The sequence below is a fragment of the Elaeis guineensis genome, chromosome 2 (assembly GCF_000442705.2).
Source record: "Elaeis guineensis isolate ETL-2024a chromosome 2, EG11, whole genome shotgun sequence".
NCBI classification, from domain to species: domain Eukaryota; kingdom Viridiplantae; phylum Streptophyta; class Magnoliopsida; order Arecales; family Arecaceae; genus Elaeis; species Elaeis guineensis.
Window position 1 is genome coordinate 112,175,628 of NC_025994.2, and position 11,307 is coordinate 112,186,934.

An 11,307-nucleotide genomic window follows, 5' to 3' on the forward strand; every position below is an offset into this window, starting at 1 on the left:
AAGATTCATTAAAAAAGAGAGCATTTGATGAATGACCAGCAATCAAGATTAATTAAATGGAGCGCATAACTCCTACCATATACTTTGTCCTTTGCTTCATTAATTATTTGAATGAATTCAAAGGAATATGTTTTTCTTTTTTCTTTTTTTCTTTTTTTTCTTTTCAAGATAGAAAGATTCTTCATGTAATAATAATTTATGGAGGTGGATGAACATGCCATTCACTTGAGCATGATATTAAAAATTAAAAGTTGGGGGTGGAATGTGTGCGTCTTACCCTGGGTGTTCTGAGTTATCACAGTGAATATATATTTTTGAGAAATAATAGTGATGTACATAATAGAATGAAGTTCAATTAAGCAGGTACATCCCAACCATCCACGCTTCTCTCTTGATGCATCATGCCCTACACTTGTGGCTGATCATAAATGAACGAGATCCAGAACTAACCAAAGATTCTGAGTGATTCTCAACTTTGGATCCAAGACATGCAAGAAATCAAGCTTAACTGTATTTGGTTTCTTTTCAAACTACTCTAGTCTGGCCATCTATGCATTGCAAGCCCTCGCCCTCCAATTTACCCTTCCTTTTTTTTATAAGAAATATACCCTTTCAAGTCTGAAAAAGATACTTCAGCTATATCCATTACCAACCATTCAGTAAAACCTTCCAACTTTGGTGGCATCACTCATTGCAGCCACACCACCCACACCACTTTCTTTTTAGAACCAAAGCCACCTACATAGAACTAAAACCTGCCTATCAAGCACAACCATTTGGTATATCAAAAAAGGACTTTTTGGCAATTGGAACCTCGGAAATGTAGGTAGCATGAAAGAGCAGCACGGACTGGAATTCAAGCTGAAATTAGACCAATATATCCAGCAAGCATGGCCAAGATGTATGATATAACATATGCACTTGCAACGATGATGGGTTCTTTCAAACCACATAATTCGAAGTGATGGTGCACAGGGGCCATTCGAAAGACGCGTCTGCTAGTCCCATACAACCTTTTGGTGATCTTCACACTAAGAACCTGACAAATATTACAGCCCTTTAGTCAAAGAAATACAGCCAGCATCAGCTCTGAAGGTCAGATTAACTTGCTATGATAAGAACATGCATAAAAAATGGAGATACATAAGCATCAGTGTAAAGGAATAGTTCAGGTGTTTGAGTCAAAACTATAAAATGAGTATATACAATTGCCATGCACCAAGAGTGTCATGTGAACCAACTTACAGAGGCTTTGAGGTAAATGATGACCATGTATGCGTCTACTTGCTGTCTACCAGATGTTAGTATTTAATCGTATGAAGGAACAATTCAGCTGTTTTTGAGTCAAAACCATAATATGGATGTACATAATTGCCATGTACCAAGAAGGACAAGTGAAGCGAGGGGTTGCTCTATTGTGACCTGGAAGCTATGGTTTTGAAGGCTGCATACATCTAATCCTCTCCGGATCCTACAATGTAGGGAGTCTCACATGCTGAACTTCTTTTCAAAAATAACATGTGAACCAACTTCGAAAGGCTTTGAGGTAAATGATGGAAACTCATGCATGTGTCTGTTTGGTGTCTTCCGATTGTAGGAATTTATTATGTAGGTGACAGACCTATACTGCTCCATATTCTACACCTTTTATCCTCTTACAAAAATTGCAAAGTTACAATAATAGAGTGAAACCACCATTTGGAAGCAAAGCCAGAAATAACCTCACATAATATCTGAATAAATAAATGTATGTGCAATATCCTTGCACACCAAGTAACACTATACTGCTATACATGTAGTAAAGTAAGCATTAGTATCAACCCCCCACCCCCTTCCTCAGAAAAACAAAAAAAAGAAAAATAAAAGACAAAAAAAAAGAATTTATGACATTTTATTAATCGAGGGGCAACTAAAAATTAGAAAAACAGTAAACAAGAGAGACACTATAATATGTCCCTCAAATACTTAAAAAAAAAAACAAGAAAAAGAAAAAATGCCAACAATAAGGATAAAAGTGGAATAATGCATTTTGATACCCACAAGAATTGATGACAATGAACATATGTTAGTTGAAGGTTGGAGAGGACAAGAAATCCAAGAAAACTCTGCAGTGATGCTGGGTATCACATGGCAGTCTGCCTTGGTGATAGTGTAAATTCAACATCCAAATCTATGCATCAATGACAATCATCATACTCCCTCATACTTAAGTGTCTCTTTGAATTCTAGAATTTATCATATTGATGCACTAAATGCATCAGAAACAAAGTAATCAATTGCATACAAAAATATACAAGTTTAAAAATACACTGAAATAGACAAGCTGATTAAATGTTAAAAACAGAGGCACAGACACCGAGTTTCAATAGGAACAAATTTTTCTAATGACTATTGGATGAATGTGCATACACCTGCATGTATGCATGCAATGTAAATGATGAAAAATATATCTGATATAGCATATTTCACATGGTAGTCTGCCTTGGTGATAAGGTAAATTCAACATCCAAATCTAAGCATCAAGTACCGTCATACTGCCTTGTACTCAATTGGCTCTTTGAATTTTAACATTTACCATACGGATGCAGTGAAGCTTCAGAAACAATGTAATCGTTGCATTTTTCTAAAAAAATGCAAATTTAAAAATACATTGAAATAGACAAGCTGATAAAATGTGAAAAATGGAGGCAAAGATACCAAGTTTCAGCAGGAACAAATTTTTCCAGTGTTGTTACTGGGTGAATGTGCACATACCTACATGTGTGCATACTATATAAATGATGAAAAATATCTGATATAGCACATTTCTTAATACATTTGGCATCTTTTTTTTCCTTCCATAGCTAATTAGTTAGTGAATGCAGTCATATGGATAGCAAACAAATTTATCTTCTTTCTGTATGTAGATTGATCTGATCATTTATCCAATTAACAAGATGAAATTGAAGAACACTCTGGACTCAACTTTGTTTTCTATTGCTTCAAGTCAGGATACCTGTATTAACAAGTCTGAAAAGGGATGAGTCAATAATAACCCAAAACAATGTGGTGCATAAAATTATAGTACTTCCAAGTACATAACCAATATTTATGGATGTATTTGATGTGCACAATATAGATGTCATAGGTAGACACACATATAAGTTTGTACATGCTAGGGTTGGGTCATATCAATTCATAGTTGGGTTAAAAATAATTTAATCATGTTAGTCTCATGCCCAACTTGAACAGATACTGCTAGATAGGATCATTGCTGGAATAAACCTGAAATGACCCATCAGCATTCTTATATATACAAATTCAGACTAGGACAGTTTCAAATCTCTAAAAAGAGCCTCAAAAAGTACTCAAAAATTAAAAATTAAAATCCTGGCACCCACACGTGCATGCAGGAACACCATCCCACCATGATCACCAATACAGGAAAGTGATTTGGCCAGATTTACACATGTCAAAGTCAGCTCAAGCCCAAGTGCCCAACTAGTCTATCAAGGCATGAAACCTACACCAGAGGACAAAAAGCACAGCTCGATGGACCCAACCATTTAAACCTGCGAGTTGATTGTTAGATTCAAGAGTTCTCAAAAAGATACTGTTTCTATTGAACAGCCAAGAATGAAACTGATCCAGGAAAAGACATCAAATGTATCATTTTCGTTTCCTTTTTTCCAAAAACAACTATACCTGTTTAGAACCAAACAAAACTTAGACAACACAGTCCTAAGAGAGTAGGCAACTTTCTTCAAAATGAATAAATCCAGGTCCTTCAAATGAATGAAGTAATTCTGATAATGATAAAATTAATATAATATAATTCTGATAATGATAAAATTAATAAAATATCAAGGAGCACATGTAAATACTTGCTTTACAACACCAAAGGATATGAACAATGGAAAAATAGAAAACTTAATCTAACAATATAAGCGCTAATCCTTTGCATGAATATGCTAGCCTTCCAAGACATAAGAATTTACCTGTATGATGACTGACAAAACTTCCATGACAAATATACCAGAAGCAATGAACAATGGGAAAAACATTCCTGTGCATGCAGCCATTGCAGCAAGTGCTCCACCCAATGCCAGGGACCCAGTGTCACCCATAAATATGGAAGCTTTGTACCCATTGTGAAACAGAAATCCTATACAAGCTCCAGCCATTGATGCTCCAAAAACAGCAAGCTCTATTTCACAATAAGCAGATAGTAAGCACTGCCTACAATATGTTTTAGAATAAATTTGTCTGTGAATAAAATTTATCCGTGCAACCAAGTTCTGCTTCTTAGTAAGTCATAAAATTTGAGATTTTTAAGGAATAGGCTATTCAAGTCCACCATATACACCACATGAATTATAAGATTTCAGAAAGCCAATGACAAAACTATGACATACCAGCATTTTGAACCAGACATGATTAACGAGTTGACATACATATTTATGGAAAACAATCATTTTGATAGATTGAAAAATCGAATAGCAAAATGTACGCATTACTCATGAAAATTACCAAAAGAAGGAACTAATAAAAACCATAGTCAGGACTAAACTGGCAATAAATCATTACACCAGTTAAGACATCCCAACAGACCTATCAATGCGACAAAGATCAGCAAGTCAAAGCAGCTACTACAAGGCATCCAAACAATACTTATGCATGAACACAATAGTCAGGATATAAACTGAAAAATAAGTCCTCTCTCTCTCTCTCTACACACACACACACACATATACACACATAGATACACACACACACACACACATATACACACATAGATACACACACACACACACACACCGACATATATATATATATATATATATATATAGACACACACACACACATATATATAAGTATGCATACATATGTGTACGTACAAAAGTATTCCCCACAGAACAATTGTAAATAGAAGTTTCAACATGTTGCATAATTCCTCTGTTATCCTGAATCTCTGATACTTCATGAAAAAGAGAATAAGAAAGTTCCAGTGAAATTTCTTATCCCAGAAGACCTAATCTGTGAGTTCGCTAAAGGCACCACTAGTGCAAGTAAAGCTACTCTCTTTTATCAGAAAAAGACAAACCGTTAGAGTTTCTCATCATCAAACCCAATTGACACTCATTTTAGACCCTTACAGATCTCTAAACAGAAAGGCAGATAAAGTACCTAAAAAATCTAAAAGCACACTAACCAGCTGTAAGGGATAGTTGAGAGGAGTCAAAACAGTCACCTGGACACCAACTTCAATTTTGGTGTTCAAATAATAGAGGTTATGGTTTCCAATGTCCTTGACCAAAGTCTTTGAAGACTAAGTGGATACAATTTTTTTCTAGTTACTTAGTCTGCAAGAAGAGTTCCTTTAAATATATGCTAAACAAAATCCAATTTTTGGTTAAATTACTCTCGATCTCTGGCTTTCAAAAATTTATCTAGAGGAAGAATTAAGACGAGCACATTTGATAAAGAAGGGTGTGTAGGCCTAAGTGGTGGGAGCCACAAGTCCAATGCCTCATACAAACACCTAGGCATGCTGAGAAAGTGATTTCGTGAGGCCAGGTTCAACCAATGGCAAAGACATGAAATCACTGATGAGACTTTTTTGCAGAAGTCTGCAGGACATTTCTTCAAATTATTTACTTCTAAAGCCCCTCAGATGATCATTCTGCTAGCATTTTATCATATTGATCCATAAATTTTGCCATTACTTTCTAAATTATTTTAAGCATAGCATGGAATCATGAACAAAAAAAAAATACTGACAAAAAAACTGATAAATTGCAGGCTACTATAACACAGATCAATTAAAAACAGAGGGGTTTGATTAACAAATTAATGCATTAGAATTTCAGGTCAAGTGCCAATAATATCTATAATATTGAGTTTGTGATATAATCAATACTGACCAGGACATATAGCAAGAACGGTAACTGACATCGCTACAAATGCCAATGCAGCAGACCCTCCAGCCAAGCCATCAAGTCCATCAGTCAGGTTAACGCCATTCCCCATTGCAGCAAAACAGAATGCTGTCAAAATCAGATAGAATTTTCCCAGACACACAAGGCCAAATGGTGGAGGAAGAGGTACCAACCATTTCCTTCAATGAACAACTTGGAATGAGTCACAACCAGCAAAACATATGCTACATGTAACTAATGACATTTTGCTTTATGTTGAGGATAAATGAGATGAAGAAACATGAGAACAAAAGGAAAACAAAAAATTAAAGAGAAAAGGGCCTGGGCTTTTTTGGCCAGTTTAACTTGCCAGCTCCATCTCCAACTAAGCAAAAAGAAACTCCTAGATAAAATGCATTATCCTCTCCAAAGGATAACCAATGGCGATCCCTGAATGCACAACTGAACTACTTCCTAATACTTCCAGCCCAAGCTAAGGTGAAGTATCTGGCAATTGTATTATGATTTATGACAAAGCTGACTGCCTCAAACCTAAGTGTTGCATTTAATTTTGTTGTACTAAAATTCCCATGTAAATGAGACAAATCTTATAAATCAAGATTCACTTTGGCCTTCTTGAAATCCTTATATCATGTTTTTCGTTAAAAGCACCACAACTGAAGCAGATCATTTATTCTTCATAGCATTTGAGTTGTATCAGTACCATTATTATGATGTTACCACTGTGTGGATATCTGCATCGTGTCCATATGGGCAACTTTCTTAGAGATATCAATAGGATAAATTTTATTATACAACATTGCACACTAGCAATAATTTAGTCTCCTGCTTCACAACATATCCCTTTGTAAAAGGTGAGTTTCACTTAGACATTACAACAGATAAGAATCACAATCATAATTATCCAGCCTTGTCACAAATGTCAAAGAACAACTTTATGAATCCTCCTTTGCATTCTCCTATTATAAACAATAACAACAAAACCAGTAAACTAATTTGATAATTCATTAATAATATGTTACCACACAAAGTATTGCTCTTACTGGTTATGAGAAGCTATACATGTTGTATGGTGTCGATATACTAGATGAGTCCAACCAAAAAGAAAACCATGTCCCAACAGCTACCTGTCAAAATGTCATTGAAAACATTGTACATTGTTACCAAATGTATTCAATAAAATATTTATGCTTTACAGGGAGCATTGTGGGGGTTTGGGGTACCTGTAAACTTAGTTTTACCCAACCTGGCAATCCATAGTTATGACTCTTGATGCAACTCAAAAGGTCATCAAGCAGCCCAATTATTGCAAATGCAAAAGTTGCTACAGCTGCTCCATCAAGTTGAATGGAATTGCCGCCAGCTATGACTCTAGCAACAAAAACACCAATAGGAATGAAAAATAGTCCACCCATTGTCGGCGTTCCCCTTTTAGAGGAGTGTGTAGTAGGCCCTTCTTTCCTAAGGATCTGATGAATCTTCATCCCATCAACTATTGGGACATATAAATATCCAGCAAATGCTGATAGAAATGCTGATAATGTGAAAGGATGCATCAAAAGAAAAGGCTTTAAGGGTTGTCTAATGATCCGCCATGAACACCAGTCGAAGAATAAAAGGAAAACAGCTGAGAAGGCTATCAAACCCATATTAATCAAGATTCCTGTTTGAATTCTGGCATTAAACATTGAAAAGCAAATCCAAGTCAGTGACCAGACAACATAAGAGTTAATAGCCATATCATTTCATAAAGACAAAACTGGATGCTATATGGGCACCAATCCAAAAAAAAAAAAAAACAGATAAAAGGATTTCAGATGACCATGCAATATCTTAACTAGATTGGACATTTCCCACATGGTAAATTGCACTAGTCATTGAGTAACTTAATCATATACCGCAACCTGATAAAAAATAATGTGACAAAGAAATGTGATGAGAGAAAATGATAGAATGATGTTCTCTTTTTAAAAATTGTAATCACAGCATAGGCATCTTAAAGTACATAATTATTATCTGAAAATTAGTTTGATCATGCTTGAAGCTTTGAACCATCACAGAAGCAACCGGCAAGGCTGTGGAGAATAAAAGGAACTTAATGCTTTAGTCTTAAATGCCATTTTTCAAGATGAACTGTAACTGGAGAAGCAAGTGTGCCATCACTTAAACATACATATTCATTAGAAATATAATAAGGTAAGACACAATAAGAAATAGGAAAGGAACCTACCTTTCCAATCTAAAGATTGTAAAACTAAAGAGTAAGGACATTACGAGCATATTGAGCTCTTTGATTTCTAACTGAAACTTGGATCACGCTTGAACATCAAAGAAGTGAAGCACCAATGGGGTGAATGAAGAGAGATTAAGTTTCAAAGTTTCATGTGATCTACAACACATAACTTGAGAAGCATTAATCAGAAATCATGCATATGAATCTGGTGAGCACAGATAGGGGTAAAACTATTTGGGTCAGCTTTGCAGATAAGAACTGGTATTTGGAGCCCAAATAGATCAAAGTCCTGAACATATACCACACACATATATTCTACAAATTACCAGCATTAGTACAACTCTTAATACATACAGAAACACTCAAACAACATATCACAAACTCTGGGATTATAACACAAAAATTCACCTAGTAACTTCTAACACTGTACTGTGCATGATTTCATGTAGCTTGTGATTTGCTTTCCATGTACATAAAGAAAAGTGACTTAATCCAAAAATTGGATAGGTACAAAAGATGAATATTGATGTCCTTCATTTGTTTGTGCAATACTTGCTGCAACCTGATTAGCTCTTCAATTGTCATGAAAGGCAATAACTTAGTCAGAGACAAGGTGGAGCAAACAACCTTTAGGACAATGAGACATCAACAGCTAAACTTGGTAACTTCTGAAGCAGGAGAATTACTTCTTGAACTTGCAAGAATAAAGGTATCTAAAGGAGGGAAAAGAGGCAACTAGAAGAACATTAATTCTCAAGATTACATAACACATAGGCATAATTAGGGACAGTATTAAAGTAGAGGTAAAGAAGAGACAGAACCCGCAATTACCCCTAATAGGTTCTTAAAAATGAGGCAGAAAGAGTGATTAGGTGATCTAAGTGAGTGGAGAAATTCCTAAACCTAATTTAAAATATTCTCCCTCTTCACACTTCCCATCTTAAGCCCTAAATCTAAACTAGAGAGAATAAAAAAACTTCTTAAGTTAACTATATTCTGCTCTCACTCCTGCAGCTGATCCAACCTCCTCTATTCTCTCTGACTTGTGTTTCCTTGACTCCACCAACCACCATACCTTCATACATTTTTTGAAGCACCACCTTTATGACAAACCTTTTCAGAAAGGTGTCTGTACGCAGGGTCATATTTATCTTTAAGTTTTGCAAGGATATTTTTTTCTGCAGAAGAAAATTAATTTCCCAGTTCTGTCAAGAAACTCCATAAATCTACTAACAAACTAATATGTTTCACATATTAACAACGAAGTAAAAATTACCGGCAAAAATGGTTAGGAAAAAAAGTACAAGGTGCTATATTATTAGCAATGCATATCTAAGACATTTTCCCTACAATTTTACTCCGCGTTTATTTCAGCATGAAACAATGTGATCAAGAAATTCTATGCATGAAAAATTTTACGAGGTTTAGTCTTGACCTTCTTCTCTTGCGTCCTTGTTGAAGGGTTGCAACATGGTGGCCCGTAACTGCTAAAGAAGGATCAGGTGCTTCCACACGATCCTTGTTTATTGGCAAGTCTACATCCACAGAAGGATAAACGAGTAACTCGGTATCGCGATCCTCACCATCACTCGGAGATGGCATGCTCGAAGACATCCCTCCACAAATCCCATTACTCTCTTCAATAACCGTGGAAACAACCAACGAATTCTATTAAATAATAGCACAAGAACTCCATAACATCAATAAGTAATCAAATAACTAAATAGCTCATTCAAAATTTCAGTAAGCCTATCAAAAAAAGAAATGGCTGAATGGTAAAACAAGGGACAAGAAGACTTCTTTTTCTTTTCCGAGAGAGTAAGTTGTGAACTTGAAACCGTAGAAACCTCATCAAACGTCGCCATGGGAACGGAAAATCGCTTAAGGCTGCATCTCCCAAGGCCGAATTTGAATCCACCGGACCGCTAAAAGGAAAAAAAAGGGAGAAGATTACCAATGCGATGATTCAAATCATTCATATAAGACGAAAAATTAGGATCGAGATGGAGAGCTCGAGGCACTGACAGGAGGACCGAATCGAAAAACGGGGGAGGAGATCAGTGATCTAGTCGCGGTCGGAGAAGAGAAGAATCTTCGGGGTTTCTCGAACCCTAGGCGGACGAAATGGGGAATTGCGGAAGACATGAGGGCGCACGGAAATGGCAAATATGGAGGTCGATCAGACGGACGCCGGAGGGAGAACGACGGCGTTATTTATAGGAAGGAAAGGATCTTGGGATTTCAAAAAATTCCCAGGCTTTGAGCCCGGCCCAGAGCGAGCCCGTCCTAGCGATTACCCGCTGGGTCTTCACGAGACGAGGAGGCGAGAGATCTCGAGCGCGAAACACGTTCGAGATCTGATGCTGGTCCTACGAAGCGAAATGGCCGGTTGGAGGGCATCCAAGACATCACTGCTGTCTCTTTATCTCTCACCGGACTTAATAATGGTGATCTCCTGATCGGGCCATTGGTCAAGGAGGCGGGAGAGCCTCACCCTCAAGGAACCAATCAATCAGGTACGCTCGCCTAATAATTCATGCACGAACTTTTTTTTTTCCCGGCTCATCATATGATTCCTTCAACCTTTTGTTCAGGAAAAATTTTGCCGCTAGCCGGAACGAGGCATTAAAATTTAATCGTAGAAACTGCGAGATGCTGTATGGCCAAGAGATCAGAGGAAGATACTTTAGTCATGCATCGTGATTTACATGCTTCCTTCATGTGTTGAGGTTGGATGCCGGGAGTTTCCATGTCCACTGTTGGGATATACCGACCGACCGATTCTATTCGACCGACTGACTCCAACCGACCGATCGGCCGACCGACCGACCGATCGGCCGACCGAGAGTATGCCGGTCGGGCAGACCCTTTCTGCCCTCCCGACCGACTACACCTGGGGGGTCCGGTGTCCGACTCCCGCGACGGACCCGACTGACCGTAGGAGGGGTCCGAAGTTCTACCCGGCGCCCTTCAGCTGGCCACCGACCCATGGTCGGATGACTCCTCCAGGCGCCGTACTACCGCCAGGGACTGTCAGCCCTAACAACGGCATGCGGCGCTACCGCCTAGCGGCATTATCCCGCCTATGGCTTTGTCAACCCTAGTGATTTGACGGCTCCGTGGCGATTTGACACCTTTACGGCGACTCTGATATTC

The 11,307-nt window shown here is 37.6% G+C and overlaps 1 protein-coding gene across 1 annotated transcript; it reads right to left on the reverse strand.

Annotated features, from left to right (window-relative positions):
* Positions 1-292: 292 nt before the first annotated feature.
* On the reverse strand, positions 293-10,947 carry LOC105043783 (phospho-N-acetylmuramoyl-pentapeptide-transferase homolog). Its single transcript, XM_010921481.4, has 8 exons — positions 10,177-10,947; positions 9,999-10,076; positions 9,587-9,819; positions 7,142-7,592; positions 6,981-7,045; positions 5,904-6,097; positions 3,978-4,186; positions 293-1,039 (listed from the first exon to the last, which is right to left on the reverse strand). The coding sequence occupies exons 1-8, from the start codon at positions 10,294-10,296 to the stop codon at positions 857-859; spliced, it is 1,533 nt and encodes a 510-aa protein (XP_010919783.1). The 5' UTR covers positions 10,297-10,947; the 3' UTR covers positions 293-856.
* Between the last annotated feature and the right edge of the window lie 360 nt (positions 10,948-11,307).

What these genes read in the sequence shown, in the direction of transcription:
- LOC105043783 (XM_010921481.4), bottom strand. Translation starts at nt 10,296, where the DNA reads ATGTCTTCCGCAATTCCCCATTTCGTCCGCCTAGGGTTCGAGAAACCC. An exon ending in ATATCGACACCATACAACAT is followed by an intron (nt 6,098 to 6,980) that starts GTATAGCTTCTC and finishes TGTTCATTGAAG; the next exon opens with GAAATGGTTGGTACCTCTTC. An exon ending in TTTTGTCAGTCATCATACAG is followed by an intron (nt 1,040 to 3,977) that starts GTAAATTCTTAT and finishes AATATTTGTCAG; the next exon opens with GTTCTTAGTGTGAAGATCAC.